This window comes from Medicago sativa, chromosome 4 (assembly GCF_051527215.1).
Source record: "Medicago sativa cultivar Bolivia chromosome 4, Bolivia_mono, whole genome shotgun sequence".
Lineage (NCBI taxonomy): Eukaryota > Viridiplantae > Streptophyta > Magnoliopsida > Fabales > Fabaceae > Medicago > Medicago sativa.
In genome coordinates, this window is record NC_140752.1 from 4,737,017 (window position 1) to 4,756,735 (window position 19,719).

At 39.0% G+C, this 19,719-nt stretch overlaps 1 protein-coding gene across 1 annotated transcript in view; it reads right to left on the bottom strand.

The window, feature by feature from the left end:
• LOC146925651 (beta-amyrin 11-oxidase-like) overlaps positions 1–19,719 on the bottom strand; it is a 30,917-nt gene extending 11,198 nt beyond the window's left edge. The window contains exons 1-3 of the mRNA XM_085706803.1: positions 19,487–19,719; positions 18,708–19,179; positions 18,358–18,621 (exon numbers count right to left, since the gene is read on the bottom strand). Of these exons, the coding sequence (XP_085562929.1) occupies positions 18,358–18,621; positions 18,708–19,179; positions 19,487–19,719 (969 nt within the window). The remainder of the gene's footprint in view (positions 1–18,357; positions 18,622–18,707; positions 19,180–19,486) is intronic.

Genomic DNA, 19,719 nt, shown 5'->3' on the forward strand with positions numbered 1-19,719 from the left:
TACTTCGATAGTTTTTGGTACACTTGCCAGATATCTATCAAGTTTTTGGCGCCGTTGCCGGGGACTGTTGAATCATTTCAACAAGGCAATTACGTTATAATTTAGGATTTCTGCAATTTAATTTTCTGTTTTTATTTTATTTTTCTGTTTTAGTAATCATTGATTACTTTGCATCGTGCAGTGCTACTAAGGTATTTTGTTGTTTATGCGAGGTAAGGTGAGCGCCGACGATCTCGAATTCAATCCAGAAATTGAAAGGACTGCTAGAGCACTCCAGAAAGCTGTCTGGTTGCAAAGGTTGGCTCATTCCGTTCCTCCGGGTGTTCGAGAACAAATATCGGAGCCACTCTCAACTGAATCTGAAACATCTACTTCTCCTAAATCTGCTATCATGGGAGATCCTGCACCAAGACCAAAGCTAGGAGACTACGGGTTAGCCACTCATCGCGGTCAACTAACCCACACTTTTCAACCAACTAACCCCGTTGCTTTCGACATCAAGACCACCGTTCTCAACGGTCTTAGAGACAGACAATTCGATGGGACCGAAGCTATGAGTCCCCACGAACACTTGAGCCGCTTTGCTGAAACATGTGAATTTTGTGTGCAACCAGCCACCGTGACTGATGCGCAAAAGAAACTCAGGCTATTCCCTTTCACTTTGACGGGAAGAGCAAAAGATTGGTTGTTAACTATACCAAACGGGACTGTCCAAACATGGGAGGAGTTAGAGCTGAAGTTCCTAGAAAAGTATTTCCCGATGTCTAAGTATTGGGATAAGAAGATGGAGATTTCAAACTTCAAACAAGGGGAGAATGAGTCACTATATGATGCTTGAGAAAGGTTTAATTTGCTTTTAAAGAGATGTCCTAATCATGAGTTCACTGAAAAACAGTACCTCCAAATCTTTACTGAGGGGGTGACACCTAACACTAGGATGTTCCTAGATGCTTCAGCGGGAGGTAGTCTCAAGAGTAAAACTGATCATGAAGTTCAAGCTTTAATTGAAAACATGGCTAGCAATGAGTATCGTGCTGAAGCGAAAAAGAAAGAAAGAGGAGTGTTTGGGGTGAGTGATCAAACTGCAATCTTAGCCAACCAAGCAGCCATGAACAAACAAATAGAGACTCTAACTAAGGAGTTTCAGAACTTCACATTGGCACACAAATCACAACAAGTGGCTGCAATCAGGTGTGATTTATGTGGTGAAGGACATGCTAATGGCGAATGTGTACCTGAAGGAACTAGTGAGGACGCCAACTACATGGGAAGTTATCAAAGGCAGAATCAATATTATCCTTCACAGCAACCACAAAGAAAGCCTTCAGCTCTGGAGGAAACTATGATTAACTTTGACCCAAGGAAACTTTGAAGAAATGAAGAAGAGTCAGAAGGCTGAAAGAAAGAACAATGAAGCTTCTAGAAAGATGCTTGAAACCCAGCTGGGGCAATTAGCTAAGCAATTGGCTGAACAAAATAAAGGGGGATTTTCAGGTAACACGCACGAGAACCCTAAAAATGAGTCTTGCAAAGCTATTGAATTGAGAAGCAAAAAGGTTCTTGAACCTTTAGTTCCCAAGGCTCCTAAGAGAGTAGTAGAGGAGGAAGGTGAAATGGGAAAAGAAATTGAACATGGTGAAGTCGAAAATGAGAATGATCAAAGAGTAGTTGAAAATAAAAGGAAGAAAAAACAGAGGGAGAAAAAAATGAGAGATTAATAGATGAAGACTCAATATTAAGGAAGTCTTAGAGCCAATTATTGAAAGAGGGAGATCAGCCACAAATTGTTCCATCATATGTAAAACTTCCCTACCCTCACTTGGCCAAGAAGAAGAAGAAGGAGGAAGGTCAATTCAAGAAGTTCATGCAACTTTTCTCACAACTTCAGGTGAACATTCCTTTCGGTGAAGCTCTTGATCAAATGCCTATGTATGCTAAATTCATGAAAGACTTGTTGACAAAAAGAAGAAAGCCAAAGGATGACGAGAACATTGCGCTTTCAGAAAATTGTAGTGCAATTCTTCAAAAGAAACTTCCACCAAAGTTAAAAGATCCTGGTGCTTTCACTATCCCTTGTTCTATTGGACCGGTAGACATTGGGCGAGCCTTGTGTGATTTAGGGGCAAGTATCAACTTGATGCCCCTTTCTATGATGTAAAAGCTGGGATGTGGTGAGCCTAAACCAAAAAGAATGACCCTCACTCTAGCTGATAGGTCGATATCTTACCCTTTTGGTGTGCTTGAAGATGTGCTAGTTAAGATCAATGAGCTAGTATTTCCTGCTGATTTTGTAATTTTAGACATGGCTGAAGATGAAGACATGCCACTCATTTTGGGAAGACCCTTCCTAGCAACAGGACGTGCTCTGATTGATGTTGAGATGGGCCAGCTCGTGTTGAGATTCCACAACGAGCAAGTGGTGTTTAATATTTTTGAAGCCATGAAACATCAAGCTGAAAATCCTAAGTGTTACCGGATCGATGTGATTGATGAAATAGTTGAAGATGCTTCTCGAAAACCTCAACCAACCTGACCTATGGAAAAGACACTGATTAATTCTATAGAAAATGATGAAGATGTTGAAGAGGTTGAAGTGAAAGAACGTGTTAAGCAACTTGAGGCAAGCAAAGAACAAATTCAGCAACCACCACTTGAAGACATCCTTGGCACAAAATATGGGGATTCAGAGACTTTGAACAATGAAAAAGAGAAAAATCCTGAATTAAAAGAACTCTGATGACACTCTGTCATCCTAGTTTTTCTTAGGCATTTTTATGTCATTTTGGGTCATATTCATTGCAATGCATGGAGTTACAAGCTACAAAAGGAAAGAAAATGAAGATTTTGAAAACTGAAAATCGGCCACCGATTTGTAAAATCGGCCACCGATTTTTGCTGCAGTTTTGGGCCATCAGCTTCGAAAAAAATCGGCCACCGATAAGAGAAAATCGGCCACCGATTTTGGCACTTCTGGCACGCGTTTTGGAAAATCGGCCACCGATTTCTGGAGCACGGTGGCCGATTTTTAGCTTCTTATAAATAGAAAAGAGGTGTTTCTGAAAAAGGATCACGATTTTTGGAGATTAAAAAGGCCTAGAAACACATAGGAGAGCGATTTGGAGCAACTTGGAACATCATTGAAGGAGTTTTAACAAGGTTTATTCATGAATTCATCTTGTAATTCTTCTTTTATTGTGTATTGCTCAATTATGTGTAACTAAACCCTCCATTGTTGGGGATGAATAGACCTAGATGAACATGTTTGTTATGACCTAGTTTATTTTATTGATTGAAATTCACATGATTGTTTCTCTTATTTCGGTTCTTAATGCTTTTTATTGTGTCGGCCGCCTTTAAATTGATTTACGGTTTATTTTGTGATACGGAAGTGGAATTGATAAATGCTTTGAAATAAGAGATCCTTGCCTTTGTAATCTAGGAATAGATACAAACCCTTGGAATCATTAAGAGAATTCTTGTTCGTTAATGCTTAACCCTAATCTTCAAAGTCACTAAGGAATTAGGTCTTTAGTTTAGGTTTAAAGTTTTTGTCACTAAGGAATTAGGGCAAGAATAAATTAGATAATTCGGTAACAATCATATGAGTCGATTCAATAGTTGAGACTAAGTTATTAGCGTTTCATGGTCATCTAGTGAAATTCATCCCTAGCATCTTTCTCCAATTAACCTTAATCACTTTACTTTCCGTTATTTTCATTATTGCACTAAAAACAAATCTCGTACCTTTTTGTTCAATTAAGTCTTAAATACAATTCGATAGTATAACGCGATCCTCGAGTTCGACACTCGGTCTTACTGTTTTAACTTTACTACTTGAACGGTTTCGTACACTTGCGAAATACGCCATCAAGTTTTTGGCGCCGTTGCCGGGGATTGCCAAATCACTGTTGAATTTTATTTTCTTAATTGAAATTTTTTGCTCTGCAACAAAATTATTGTTTTTATTTTTGTTTTTAAAATTAGTACTCACCCATTGTCTAACCTTGTATGCGAGGCCAGCCCTCAGCTGAACTTACCTTTATTCCAGAAGTTGAAAAGTACTGCCGAGCAATCCGGAAAGAAACAAAACTCCGAAAACTTCGAGAAAAGGAAGGGACCAGCGGAGTAGAGGTTGATACGGACGAGCAGTTAGACGAAGAGATGGCGGAGGGACCAGGGCCACAGCCCCAACCTGAAGAAAGACTTCTAGGAGACTATGGGGCCCGTGACAGAAACCGAAACAGGCTGACCATCACTAATCAGCCTGTGACGGTAAACAAGTTTGAGATCAATCCCGGTCTGTTGCGGGAGTTGAAGGAGAATCAGTATGCGGGGAAGTACAATGAAGATGCCAACAAGCACTTGAAGAGTTTCTTGATACTTTGTGAGACAGCTAAGGTACAAGGGCACTCTGAGGAAGCAAAAAGATTGAGACTGTTCCCGTTCACTTTAACTGATGATGCATATGAGTGGTTTGATTCCTTACCGGCTGGTAGCATAACAACTTGGAATGAGATGGAAGATAAGTTCTTGGAGCAATTCTTTCCTACAGCTCTATTTGTGAGGAGGCGTCAAGACATTTCCAGCTTCCAACAGAAAGAGGGAGAGTCCTTGGGAGAAGCTTATAAAAGGTACAAGAAGTTAATCTCAGCATGTCCCGAGCACAACTTTGATACTACGGTTCAAATGCAGATGTTTTGTAATGGTCTACGTCTGGCTACTAGACAAGTTCTCGACACAGCTTTCGGTGGTTCCATCAATTTCAAAACCGCCTCTCAGATAATCAAAATCATTGAAGCTGTTGCACTTAATGAACAAATGGAGATGTATGATAGAACCGGTGGTACAAGGGGAGGACTCATAGATCTGAATCAACTTGAGCTCAAAAATGCTCAAAGCATACTAACTGGTAAGCAGATTCAAGATGCAGTCGCTGCTGAAGTATCAAAGAAAATGGCAGCACTCAACTTAACTCAACCCCAAGTTGCTCCGGTGAATCAAATGAACACTGTTAAATGTGATTGGTGCGCTGGCCCTCATTTCACTATGCATTGTGATGTGCCCATGGATGCAACCCAAGTGGAGATGGTGAACTACCTCAGCAGTCAAGGGAACCAGGTTAGAAACATCCCTTTTGCAAATACATATAATCCAGGCTGGAGGAACCATCCAAATTTCTCTTGGAAAAATCAACAAGGTGGTTCCCAAAATCAACAACAAGGGGGTTATCAAGGAGGTTCATCAAACCAAGCACCGAAGAAGGCGGATTGGGAGTTAGCAATTGAAGCAATGGCTACCAACATGAATTCCTTGGCTCAAGAAACCAGAGAGGCTCAAAAGAATACAAGGGCTTCAATCAAAAATCTTGAAACTCAAGTTGGTCAAATTGCTCAACAACTCACTCAACGAGCTCCAGGAACCCTTCCAAGCAACACTGTAATCAATCCAAGGGATCATGAAAATGTGAACATGGTTACCACAAGAAGCATGAAAAAGGATGAATCACTATCATCTCAAGCTAAACATGATGAAGGTGACTCATCTCCTGAACTAATTGAAGTGGAGCTTGAGGTGCATGATACTGTTGATACTCATGTTGTCGAGGAGCCAGAAAAGAAAAAGAACGATGATCTTCCAAAGCCACAAATCAAGCTGCCGTATCCTCAAAGGTTGAAGAGAGAAAAAGATGAGAAGTGCTTTGCAAAATTCATCGAGATGTTCAAAAAGCTACAAATCAACATCCCATTTGCTGAAGCTCTCCAACAAATGCCTTCATATGCAAAATTCATGAAGGACATCCTTTCAAGGAAGAGAACAATTGATGATGAAGATGTGATGCTCACCGAGCAATGTAGTGCTGTTTTACAAAGAAAAATCCCAAGGAAGCTAAAAGATCCTGGTAGTGTTACGATTCCTTGTACCATTGGAGATAGAACTTTTAAGAAGGCATTGATTGATCTTGGAGCTAGTGTGAGCTTGATGCCTTTGTCTATTTATAAGAAGTTGGGCATTGGAAGAGTAAGAGACACAAGGATGACTCTACAGTTTGCAGATAAATCTTACAAATTTCCCTATGGCATAGTTGAAGATGTTCTTGTGAAAGTTGATAAATTCATCTTCCCGATAGATTTTGTTGTTCTTGAGATGGAAGAAGATGATGATATCCCTTTGATACTAGGAAGACCGTTCTTGCAAACCGGGAGGTGTTTAATTGACATGGAAGATGGCACTTTAACTTTGAAATTCTTTGATGAGGTGGTGAAGTTGAATGTTCTAAAAGCTATGAAGCACCCCGAAGAAGAAAAATGCTATAGGGTCGACATGATCAAATCCTTTGTGAAAGAAAAACTCCAAAAAGAGATACCAGCCCTACCACTTGAAAGAGTCCTAAGCTTGCCACCGGAAATTGCACAAGAAAGTGAGGATCCTAAAGAAGGTGAAGTCTTAGCTATGTTGGAGGCCTCTCCATCCCACAACCGTCGCACCCCTACTAGGTGGGAGGAACTTCATCCTCAAAACGAAGTTGTGGAGAAATCAAAGGAAGCACAGGTAGTTGAACTCAAACAATTACCCTCTCACTTGAAGTATGTGTTCCTTGGTGAGAAAGAGAAGTACCCAGCCATTATTAGTTCTAACTTGAGCAAACTTGAAGAAGAAAAATTGTTAAGGGTGCTTAGAATGTACAAGGGTGCTTTGGGTTGGTCTATTGAGGATTTGAAAGGCATAAGTCCTACTTTCTGCATGCATAAAATATTGATGGAGGATAACTTCAAGCCGGTGGTGCAGCCACAACGAAGACTAAATCCAGCCATGAAAGAGGTGATTAGAAAGGAGGTGGTGAAGTTACTTGAAGCTGGTATCATTTATCCCATTTCTGACAGTTCGTGGGTGAGTCCCGTCCAAGTTGTTCCTAAAAAGGGTGGGACTACCGTGGTTACAAATGAGAAGAATGAGCTGATCCCAACACGTACAGTCACCGGGTGGAGAGTTTGTATTGACTACAGAAGGCTGAACACTGCAACCAGAAAGGATCACTTCCCACTACCTTTCATTGATCAAATGCTTGAGAGGTTAGCGGGTCATGAGTACTACTGCTTCTTGGACGGTTACTCCGGGTATAATCAGATTGCGGTGGCACCTGAAGATCAAGAGAAAACTGCTTTCACATGTCCTTATGGGATATTTGCTTACAGGAGGATGCCATTTGGGCTATGCAATGCCCCTGCCACGTTTCAAAGGTGTGTTATGTCCATATTCTCCGATATGCTTGAAAAACATATCGAAGTTTTTATGGACGATTTCTCTGTCTTTGGCTCTTCTTTTGATAATTGTTTGCATAATTTATCTCTTGTATTGGAAAGGTGTCAAAAAGCTAATTTAGTCCTAAATTGGGAAAAATGCCATTTCATGGTGAGAGAGGGAATTGTTTTGGGTCACCGAATCTCCCACAAGGGGATAGAGGTTGACCAAGCTAAAATTGAAGTAATTGAAAAACTCCCTCCTCCCACTAATGAGAAAGGCATTCGAAGTTTTTTAGGCCATGCAGGTTTTTATAGGAGGTTTATCAAAGATTTTTCAAAAATAGCAAAACCCCTTACTAACCTGCTTGTCAAAGACATTCCTTTCCAATTCAATGATGAGTGTCTGAATGCTTTTAATACTTTGAAGCAAAAATTGATCACTGCCCCTATTGTCATTGCACCTGATTGGTCACTACCTTTTGAAATTATGTGTGATGCAAGTGACATAGCTGTTGGGGCAGTACTTGGTCAAAGAAAAGATAAGTTGTTGCATGTTATCTATTATGCCAGCCATGTTTTGAATCCAGCACAACTTAATTATGCCACCACTGAAAAAGAACTTATGGCTGTTGTTTATGCTTTTGATAAATTTAGATCTTACTTGTTAGGGTCTAAAGTCATTGTTTACACTGATCATGCTGCACTAAGGTATTTGTTTTCTAAGCAGGAATCTAAGCCAAGGCTTCTTAGGTGGATACTGTTGTTGCAGGAATTTGATTTAGAGATCCGTGACAAGAAAGGATCGGAGAACACGGTGGCTGACCATCTTTCTCGCCTGGAGAAGATGGATGAAACAGAGGAGGAGAGGCCTATCAAGGACCTCTTTGCTGATGAGCACATCTTAGCTGTTACGATGGTGCCGTGGTTCGCGGACTTTGCGAACTACATGGTGGGTAAGATTATTCCTCTTGACTTTAACTCCCAACAACGTAAGAAATTCCTACATGACTGCAAGTCGTATGTGTGGGATGAACCATTTTTGTATAAAAGGGGGGTTGATGGGTTGTTAAGAAGGTGTGTCCCCGAAGATGAACAAGAAAAAGTGTTGTGGCACTGCCATGACTCCAGCTATGGGGGACACTTTAGTGGGGATAGGACTGCTGCAAAGGTCCTACAATCAGGCCTGTTTTGGCCTACTTTGTTCAAAGATGCCTTCACCTATGTTAAGAAATGTGACCGCTGCCAACGCACAGGAAATATTTCAAAAAGAAACGAGATGCCACAAAATCCTGTGTTAGAAGTGGAAATCTTTGATGTATGGGGAATTGATTTTATGGGACCATTCCCATCCTCATGCTCAAAGATGTACATTTTGGTGGCAGTGGACTACGTTTCTAAATGGGTAGAAGCAATGGCCACGCAAACCAATGATGCTCAAGTAGTGGTTGCCTTTCTTAAGAAAAATATTTTTTCACGCTTTGGGGTACCTAGAGCGTTAATCAGTGATGAAGGCACCCACTTCCTCAATCGAAAGATGGAGGCGTTGTTGAAAAAGTACAATGTGCATCATCGGATTGCCACACCGTATCACCCTCAAACAAGTGGCCAGGTGGAAGTATCAAATAGGCAAATCAAGCAAATTCTTGAAAAAACAGTGAACTCGTCCCGAAAGGATTGGTCACTAAAGCTTGATGATGCCTTGTGGGCATATAGAACAGCATTCAAAACTCCGATAGGTATGTCTCCTTTTCAAATTGTCTATGGAAAATCTTGTCACTTACCTTTGGAACTTGAACACAAAGCATTATGGGCCACCAAATTCCTGAATTTTGATCTTAGCAAAGCAGGTGAATCCAGAATTCTTCAACTTCATGAGTTGGATGAATTCCGGAATTACGCTTATGAAAATGCCAAAATTTTTAAAGAAAAAACAAAGAAATGGCATGATAAAAAGATTCAAAATAGGGAATTTTGGGAAGGGCAATTGGTTTTACTTTTTAATTCCAGGTTGAGACTGTTTCCTGGGAAGCTGAAATCAAGATGGTCCGGTCCATTTAAAGTGGTGAAAGTTTATCCCTACGGTGCCATTGAGGTGAAGGATCCAGACTCTGATAGAACTTTCAAAGTGAATGGGCAGAGACTCAAACCATACTATGGGGGAGAGTCAGAGCGTCCAACTGAGTCTATCCCGCTGCACTCCACTTGAAAGAAGAGAAGTGGACCGTCAAGCTTAGGACGTTAAACCAGCGCTTGATGGGAGGCAACCCATCGTAGGTATATTTTTCTTTTCGTTATCTTTGCATATTTTTTTTTATGAAAAATGTGGGCGCTACAGATTTTAAGTCCCACACAAAAAAAAAAAAATTCAGAAATTTCCTTTGAAAATGTCAAAAATCGGTAGTCGTTTTTCACAACCGGTGACCAATTCTTGACACCAAAAATATATTTTTCATCAATTTTTGTACAGTTTTTAAAAAAAAAAAAAAACTTCAAAATCGGTGGCCGATTTGCCTGGCTCGGTGGCCGATTTCGAAGCAAGCAAAACGAAATTCCTTACGGGAATTTTCGGCGGCCGATTTCTTATCATCGGTGGCCGATTTGCTACCCATCGGCGGCCGATTTTGCAACATCAATGGCCGATTTCGGCCTCTTCTTAAACCCAACCTTCATTATTTCTTTCACTTCCAACTCTCCAAACTTAAGTGTTATGCTGCCCAACCTCCATAGAAACCGAAAAGCAACATCTCCATCTTCATCTTCATCATTCTCAACCACCCAAACCACAAATCCATATCAAACTCTTCACCCACCATCTCTAAACTTCACTAACCTTTCACAAACCTACACAACTTCATCCCTAACCTCACCAACTCATAAACCTTCAAAAAATCATTCTCATAAACAACAAGCTTATCACAAATCATTATCACCAACCAAACCCACAAGCTTTTTACCAACAAAGTCAACCCAAATTCCATCAATTTCATCAAACCCTAACTTTATCCCCAATTTCATATCCTAAATTCACATACCCATTTCCCAATTCAAACAACAACTATGGCCAAAAATAAAAACCAAGCTCAAGAACCCACCACAAAGAGAACTAGAGGAAACAGATCTACCGGAACTTCTTCTCAACAACCACCTAGCCCACCACAACCTCAACCACCCATCCAACCACCATACCAAAGGTTTGTTTCGGAGATTGCGGAGGAAAGATATAATTTGATTAAGAAGAGGGGTTTCAACAAAGAAAGGGGTATTGCTATGGATAAGTTAACAAAACACCCTGTTTTTGTGTGGCAAATTGAAGCTAGAAAGTGGGAAGGAATTGTGAACATGGTAACCGAGGAGAGTAATGCGAGCATTGCCTTAGAATTCTTGGCAAATGCATTTGTGCAGAAAAATGGGTACACTTATGTGCGTGGGAAGAAGGTTAGTTATTGTAAGAGGAACATTCAGCGAGTGCTGGGTTTGAGGGACGTGGAGAAGTGTGATGTTGAGTATCGGAAGCAGGTCTATGGTACTTTCTGAAGTCGAAGTGATTGGGATGGGTTGCTTGAAGGGTTGATGAGAGACGGGAAGGGATGGATAGGACTGGTGGTTAGACCTCAGAGGATTAACACTGTTGATTTGCTGCCAGAGTACAAGGCGTGGGCTTCGTTTATCTTGACTGTCATTGAGCAAACTTCGTCAACAGCTGAGATGATACGAGACCGGGTAATTATTTTACTTGCTATGATTGCTGATGATGAGATAGATGTTGCTGGATTGATGACTGATAGTTTGTGGAAGCTGATTAGCACTGATAAGAATACTTTAGGACATTGTTGTTTGATTAATAGACTATGTCAGGAAGCTCAGGTTCCGGTCGAACCCACTGATGTGTATGTGAGGTCTTTGAGGCCTATATCTGATCCTGTGTTAGAAGGCTTTGAGAAAGAACAGGAAGCTTATGATCGGAAGTTTAGGGAGGCGGAAGAGCATCAGGCTATGGAGCAGGATCACATCCCACAGGTGCCTCCACAACAGGTGCCACTACCACAGATGCAGCAGCAGGGTCTTCCACCTTATTTCATGGAGTATACCTATGCCATGGCCAACTGGGCCCAAGACATTTCTTCCAGAGATAGGATGCCGCCACCAGCATTCCCTCAGCCTTTCTACGAGGCAGCTGAGCATTACCGCCAGAGTGCTACTGCAAGAACTAATGCTTATGACAGGTTTGCTAGCCCACTAGAGATGGAGAACTATTTTGCTGAAGAGAGGCAGCGGGGACTCAGAGCGGAGGAGCGAATTAGAGCGGAGTACTTTCGGATTCAAGCTGAGAGGAATCCGGGGGCAGACTCACAGCCTCTCTACTATCCATTTCCACCTTCAGGACCAGGAGGGTCCTCAGGAGCACGACAGTGATTTGGGCACCTTGTCTAGCCCAAACAGTTACTATCTTATCGCTTTCAGTATTTCTATTTTTGTTATGTCATTTAGTACTTTGTTTCAGTTGTATTTTGATTTGAACTTGAGTAGTGTCCCTTATTTGTACTTGTTCTTGAACTTGTTTATTATCAACGAATTTGTTTGTTTCAGGTGACCTATTCCAGTTTAGTAACAGTGAGTTGATGAAATGATATTCTGAAAGTTCAAAAGGAGGAGTGACTTGGTTTTTAAAGGCGAAGTGTACGGCGTTGCTAGGTAGTCACAACTCCCAGAAATCTCAGCCATAAGGTTCATTGCCAAACTTTGTTTTTCAATTTACTTATATGATAGATTAGATATCCATGCAACTACATTTCTAGAACTTGCATTGTTTCTATACTGTTGATTGGTCTTTGTCATTTACACACTGAGGCAAAAGTGCTTGGTCCTGTGAGCCTTTTTGAAGCCTACCCTATTTTGTTTACTTTTGCTTTATCCATTTGAAGCCAATTTGAGCCAGTAGGTTTAGAACTTTTTGTTCGGTGACAAACTACAAATGAAGCCTAGAGCCTTTTAGGATGATTAACCCGAAATTTTATTTTTGAGTTAGGCTAGGTAGAATGTTGCTAAATGATAAGTTTGGGGTTGCCTTTGGAATTTGCAACCCAATAAGTTTGGGGTGGGGGTACTAGAGAACAAGAAAGAAAGAAAAAGGATGAAAAAAAAAAATACACACAAAATGGTGTATCGAAAAAAGAAAAATTTTGAAAAAAAAAATGAAAAGAAAAAAAAAAAAAAAAAAAGATGAAAAGTGAAAAAGGGACACACAATGCTATATCCGAGTGAACTTCAAACTCGAAGTGTCCCAAGTTTTGAAAATGTTCTCTAGGTACCTAAAATTTTGGGAATTGGGGGATTGAATTTTGTTTATCACTTGTAGGAATGCCTAACTCAAATTTTATGTAGCCTACTTATCCAAATATATCCCCCCTTTTACCTAAGCCCCGTTACAACCCTAAAGACCTCAAAAGTGTGTAATGACTTTGACTTTGATTGATGTTTAGAAACTTTTCAAGCGTATGGTAATATGTAGACCTGCATGTCGACTGGTAGAACCCTATTTCATATGTTTGCGTGGAGTTGTGAATCGGTGGATGCGAACAAGTCAAACTAGCTCATCTTTAGCTAGAGGAGATTGAACTTTTGGGTACTATCATTTCATCAGGTACCTGTTATTTTACTGTCGTTTGTCACTGTTGCAAGTAAATTCCTTGAGGACAAGGAATAGTTCAAGTTTGGGGTTGTGATGACACTCTGTCATCCTAGTTTTTCTTAGGCATTTTTATGTCATTTTGGGTCATATTCATTGCAATGCATGGAGTTACAAGCTACAAAAGGAAAGAAAATGAAGATTTTGAAAACTGAAAATCGGCCACCGATTTGTAAAATCGGCCACCGATTTTTGCTGCAGTTTTGGGCCATCAGCTTCGAAAAAAATCGGCCACCGATAAGAGAAAATCGGCCACCGATTTTGGCACTTCTGGCACGCGTTTTGGAAAATCGGCCACCGATTTCTGGAGCACGGTGGCCGATTTTTAGCTTCTTATAAATAGAAAAGAGGTGTTTCTGAAAAAGGATCACGATTTTTGGAGATTAAAAAGGCCTAGAAACACATAGGAGAGCGATTTGGAGCAACTTGGAACATCATTGAAGGAGTTTTAACAAGGTTTATTCATGAATTCATCTTGTAATTCTTCTTTTATTGTGTATTGCTCAATTATGTGTAACTAAACCCTCCATTGTTGGGGATGAATAGACCTAGATGAACATGTTTGTTATGACCTAGTTTATTTTATTGATTGAAATTCACATGATTGTTTCTCTTATTTCGGTTCTTAATGCTTTTTATTGTGTCGGCCGCCTTTAAATTGATTTACGGTTTATTTTGTGATACGGAAGTGGAATTGATAAATGCTTTGAAATAAGAGATCCTTGCCTTTGTAATCTAGGAATAGATACAAACCCTTGGAATCATTAAGAGAATTCTTGTTCGTTAATGCTTAACCCTAATCTTCAAAGTCACTAAGGAATTAGGTCTTTAGTTTAGGTTTAAAGTTTTTGTCACTAAGGAATTAGGGCAAGAATAAATTAGATAATTCGGTAACAATCATATGAGTCGATTCAATAGTTGAGACTAAGTTATTAGCGTTTCATGGTCATCTAGTGAAATTCATCCCTAGCATCTTTCTCCAATTAACCTTAATCACTTTACTTTCCGTTATTTTCATTATTGCACTAAAAACAAATCTCGTACCTTTTTGTTTAATTAAGTCTTAAATACAATTCGATAGTATAACGCGATCCTCGAGTTCGACACTCGGTCTTACCGTTTTAACTTTACTACTTGAACGGTTTCGTACACTTGCGAAATACGCCATCAAACTCCCTTCTCATTTGAAATATGTCTTCCTTAGCGAGGACTCTTCCAAACCAGCAATCATCAGTAATACATTGACACCTCTAGAGGAAGAGAAGCTAATGAGAGTGTTAAGAAGTAATCAAGGAGCACTAGGGTGGAGTATCTCCGATCTTAAGGGTATTAGTCCAGCGTATTGCATGCATAAAATACACATGGAGGCTGAATACAAACCTGTTGTTCAACCTCAAAGAAGACTAAATCCGACAATGAAGGAAGTAGTCAAGAAGGAAGTACTAAAGTTGCTCGATGCGGGTATGATTTACCCTATTTCTGATAGCTCTTGGGTGAGTCCTGTTCATGTGGTACCTAAAAAGGGAGGAATGACGGTGGTGACTAATGAAAAAAATGAGTTGATACCTACACGCACGGTCACCGGTTGGAGAATGTGCATAGACTACCGGAGATTGAATGTTGCAACAAGGAAAGACCATTTTCCTTTACCATTCATGGATCAAATGTTAGAAAGGTTGGCTGGCCAAGCCTTTTACTGTTTCTTGGATGGGTACTCGGGGTATAATCAGATTGCGGTGGCTCCGAAAGATCAAGAAAAGACAGCCTTCACTTGTCCTTTTGGTGTATTTGCTTATAGGAGAATGCCCTTTGGGTTGTGTAATGCGCCGACGACCTTTCAACGGTGTATGCTCTCCATCTTCTCTGACATGATAGAGAAGAACATCGAGGTATTTACGAACGATTTTTCAGTGTTTGGTAAGTCTTTTGATCAATGCTTGTTTCACTTAAATGTTGTACTTAAACGATGCACCGAAACTAACCTTGTTTTGAATTGGGAAAAATGTTATTTTATGGTTACCGAAGGTATAGTTTTGGGGCATAAAATAAGTGCTAAAGTCATAAAGGTGGATCAAGCCAAGATAGAGGTTATAGAGAAACTTCCTCCTCCTCTCAATGTTAAAGGAGTTAGGAGTTTCTTGGGGCATGCCGGTTTCTATCGGCGATTTATAAAAGATTTTTCAAAAATTTCCAAACCCCTTTGTAACCTCTTGGTCAAAGAAAATGATTTTGATTTTGATTCTGAATGTTTAAATGCTTTTTCTTTGATTAAAAACAAGTTGGTGACTGCACCAATAATCATTGCACCCGATTGGGAATTATCGTTTGAACTTATGTGTGATGCAAGTGATTATGCTGTTGGTGCAGTCTTAGGCCAACGAAAGAACAAATTTTTCCATGCAATTTACTATGCAAGCAAGGTTTTAAACGAAAATCAAGTGAACTATTCCACTACTGAAAAGGAATTGCTTGCAGTAATCTTTGCATTGGAAAAATTTCGTTCTTATCTAATAGGCTCCAAAGTCATTGTTTTTACAGATCATGCAGCTTTAAAATATCTCTTAACAAAAGGGGAATCGAAGCCTCGGCTGTTGAGGTGGATCCTTTTGTTGCAAGAATTTGACCTGGAGATTCGTGACAAGAAAGGAGTCAAGAATGTGGTAGCTGATCACCTCTCAAGGTTGGACAATGAAGAAGTAACAAAAAAGGAGAGGGCCATCACAGCCGAATTCCCGGATGAAAAGATGATGGCTATTGAAGAAAGGCCTTGGTTTGCCGACATGGCAAATTTTAAGGCCGGTAACATAATTCCGGATGATATGGATCAGAACCAGAGTAAAAAGTTTTTCAAGGATTCAAACCACTATTTGTGGGATGATCCTTATTTGTTTAAGGTAAGTGATGATGGTTTGATCAGACGTTGTGTTACAGGTACGGAAGCTAATAGTATCATGTGGCACTGCCATAGCTCAGCGTATGGGGGCCACCATAGTGGAGACACTGCAACTGCTGTTTCTAGAACTTGCGATATTTCTCTATTTGTTGATTGGTCTTGTTTTGTACACACTAAGGCAAAGTGCTTGGTACCTTGAGCCTTTTTGAGCCTACCTTGATTTATGAATTATTTATCCTTTGTAAAGCCAATTTGAGCCATTAGGTATAAATCTTTTTTGTTCGGTGTCAAGCCACATTACAAACCTAGAGGACCTTAGGAATCAATGTCCCAATTATTTGTTTGAAGTAAGCTCTTTAGGTTGTGAAATGTTCAAGTTTGGGGTTGCTTCTGGAATTAGCAACTTACTAAGTTTGGGGTGGGGGTACTAGAGAACCAAGAGAAGAAAAATTGCTAAATTCTACATTTTATCTCTTGAAAAGCACTTGGAAATGTGCAGAAAAAAAAATGAATGAATGAAAAGAAAAGAATCTTGTGTATGAGACCAACAATGTTTATATGTCTCAAAAGAATAAGTTCTCTAGTACTCTTCTGTTTTAAATTTGAAAGGAAGGAGATTGGTTTTATGTGTTGTTACCAAAGATATCCAAGTAGTATGAGCTTAACTTCATTGTTTTATAAAACTACTTCCCAAATTATATCCACCTTTCACCTAAGCCCCGTTATAACCCTGAAAGACCTTAAAAGTGTGTACTTGACTCTGACTTTGATTGACAGTTTAGAAATTTTTCAAGCTTATGGTAATACAACAGACCTGCATGATGATTGTGTGACCCTATTCAAACAATTGCGTGGAGTTGTGGATTTGGTGGTATGAGCTAGGCATCCAGTACATCATTACACCGGAAAGGAGTGAACTTTTTAAGCATATCATTGGTTGGTAAGTTGTTATCTCACTGCGATTTTTCCATTTGCAAATTTGATTCCTTGAGGACAAGGAATGGTTTAAGTTTGGGGTTGTGATGACAGTGCATCAACATTAGTTTTTAAGTCATATTTAGGTCTTTATTATAGCATTTAGAGAGTCAACTGCAATGAATTCATGAGGAAATCAAGCTAAAACAGGAACAAGAGCTCAAGAGAAGAAACTTCAAGAAACCAAGGAAAATTGCCTAAAACTCAACCATCGTGCCACGTTTATCACGTTCGTGGCACGTTGAAGGAAGCGTGGAACAAAGGATTCAGCACTGGAATTTTCGTGGCACGAAGCAACATGCAACGTGCCACGATGGTTGATTTTGTCTGCTGCCACGTAGGATTAATGAAGCATCGTGCCACGACCAGCCCGTAACGTGGCACGATGATGGGCTTTTCTGAAACCCTAATTTTCTTTCTATAAATATCCAGCTGCTAGCAAGGGTTTTTGTACCGATTATTATTGCGATTTTGAGCATCAAGGACGACAGGAGACCAAAGAACGAGCCCTGAATCTCATACCAACACCATGTTGGTTAGATTTATGTATGTTTTCTCTTGTTATTTCTTATGATTGTTTAGCTATGAGTAGCTAAACCCTTAGTTTGGTTAAGCCATGATGAAACTTTTGTAATATATGATTTTGTAGTTGAACTCTCTCTACAATCAATGCTATTCAGTTTTTATTCAGAATTACTTGTGTTTATTGCTTTTCATGATTATTGTTTTGTATGACTACTAGCCCTAGCTTCTTGCAATCACATGAATTGATCTTAGGAATTGAATGACTACTAGCTCTGGCTTTTAATCCTGAAATAGTAATTTTGTTTGACTCTACACTAGGAGCCTAGAGATAGGAAATTGAGGGTTATGATGCATGAATTAACGTTCCAATATTGCTTCCACGGTTATTCAATCACGTTAAGAGATTAATAGGGTTATAACTTAGGAAAGGGCTTTGATGCGAGAGATTGATCAAAGTCACTTAGTTAATTTATCGTAAAAACTGAGTAGTAATTGAGAGTAGAGAGAGGAAGACTTTTTCATATAAAACAATAGTGGATTCACCGGCTTAACCATTCATCTCAATATAATTTTCTTTCAAACTCTTTTTATTCTAATCAAATTTGATTAAAACCAAACCTTACTGCCTAGGGCAACCTAATACAAACTTTACACATCCTAACGTATAACGCGCTTGCTACACTTGAAATTAACACAGTCCTTGTGGATCGATATTTTTACTACTTCGATAGTTTTTGGTACACTTGCCAGATATCTATCAGGTAGCTTGCAAAAATCGTTGCCTAAAAGTAGTTCTAAAAAAAATCATTAGATTCAAAAAACAAACACATTAAACTAATGATATTTTACAATTGTGTTTCACGTGGGATTCAAACTCTGTCCTCTAACCTGGTATTTAAAATACTCTAAAATTAAATCTATGATAATATATGTAAATTCATGTAAAACATATAATAGTGATATATTTCAATCATTAGAACTTCCGGAAGCTATGCAAAATATTTAAAAGTAACAATATTGTATTGTAGGTGATTTACCTTTGCTTTCTTCAAACAAAGTGGATTTTGTGTAAGATACATAACTGACCACATAATGGTAGTTGCGATTGTTTCATGAGCACCAAATAGGAACGTTATGAGTAAGTCAATAATGTCTTTATCCTCAAAATTTTCACCACTTCCGTCATTGATTTGCAAAATAATGTCTAACAAATCATTATTTTTCCCAATTTGTCCATTTTTTATCGTCATTCTCCTTTCATAAATAATATTTTGCACTATCTTGACAAACTTCATACGTGCCTAAATTAGCCATGAGAAGTGAAAATAAAAACAATGATTATATATAGTAGAAAAAATGGAATAGAAAATATATATAATTAACGAACCTTTAATGCTTTGTTGAAAGCAAAACCAGGAACATTTATGGGCACCAAAGAGAACAATGCAATACACATAACATTAAACAAATCCCCAAATTTCTTTACGTTACTTTGATCACAAGAGCCTAAGAAAATGTGAATGACGAATTCAAAAGAAGCTTTTCTCATCTCCATAAGGAACTCAACAGGGTATTCCATGCTGGATAATTCTTGTAGCTTGTTGATCACAATATCCTCAATACGCTCTAAGTACATTTCTAATACATTCCGACCAATGATAGGAGCCGCGACTAGTCGTTTAAAACGTCCGTTTTCACTATTTAGTAACTTACTTTTTGCTAGTTCAGTGGCAGCTTTTGGATAACCAATTTTAAAGGTCACTTCATCAATTAAGACTTTCTTGCATATAGCAGGTGCAATGACAATGATGCTTGGACTTCCATACAAGTGAGTCTTGTAAATACCAGTTCGTCCAAATCTGAAATATCACCAATTAATTAATACATTATTTGTTTTCTAAAATTGTTTTTATTCTTCCTATTATAAATCATGTCATGGATGGAAGACTAATAAAGGAGAATTCATTTTTGAAAATGGATGATCTATCTCTGAAATGCATCTTCAAAATTGTTGTAAAAGTCATTCTTCAGTACTTATTTTTTCCATAAAATGCAAACTGGAACCAAATCAAAATAAACAAACATGTAAACCAAGTGAGTATGTGTGTTATAGACAAAGAAAATTAACGAAAAGATAAATAAAATGAGAGAGAAAATGAAAGAGACTTGAGAACAATGTTGTTGATGAAAATTTCACCACGACCGGATGAGAAATATTTGAAGAAGGTCCAAAGGTTTCCAATAAAAGGCCATCCCATATCACCGGGAGGCAGTGGATATTGTTTGTTTTTAAATTTAAGATCATAATACCACCCATTCAAATTCTTCATAACTTTGCTAACAAAAATGTAACATGCCAACAAAGTGGCAGCAAACATCCAAAACCATTGAAGTTCCAT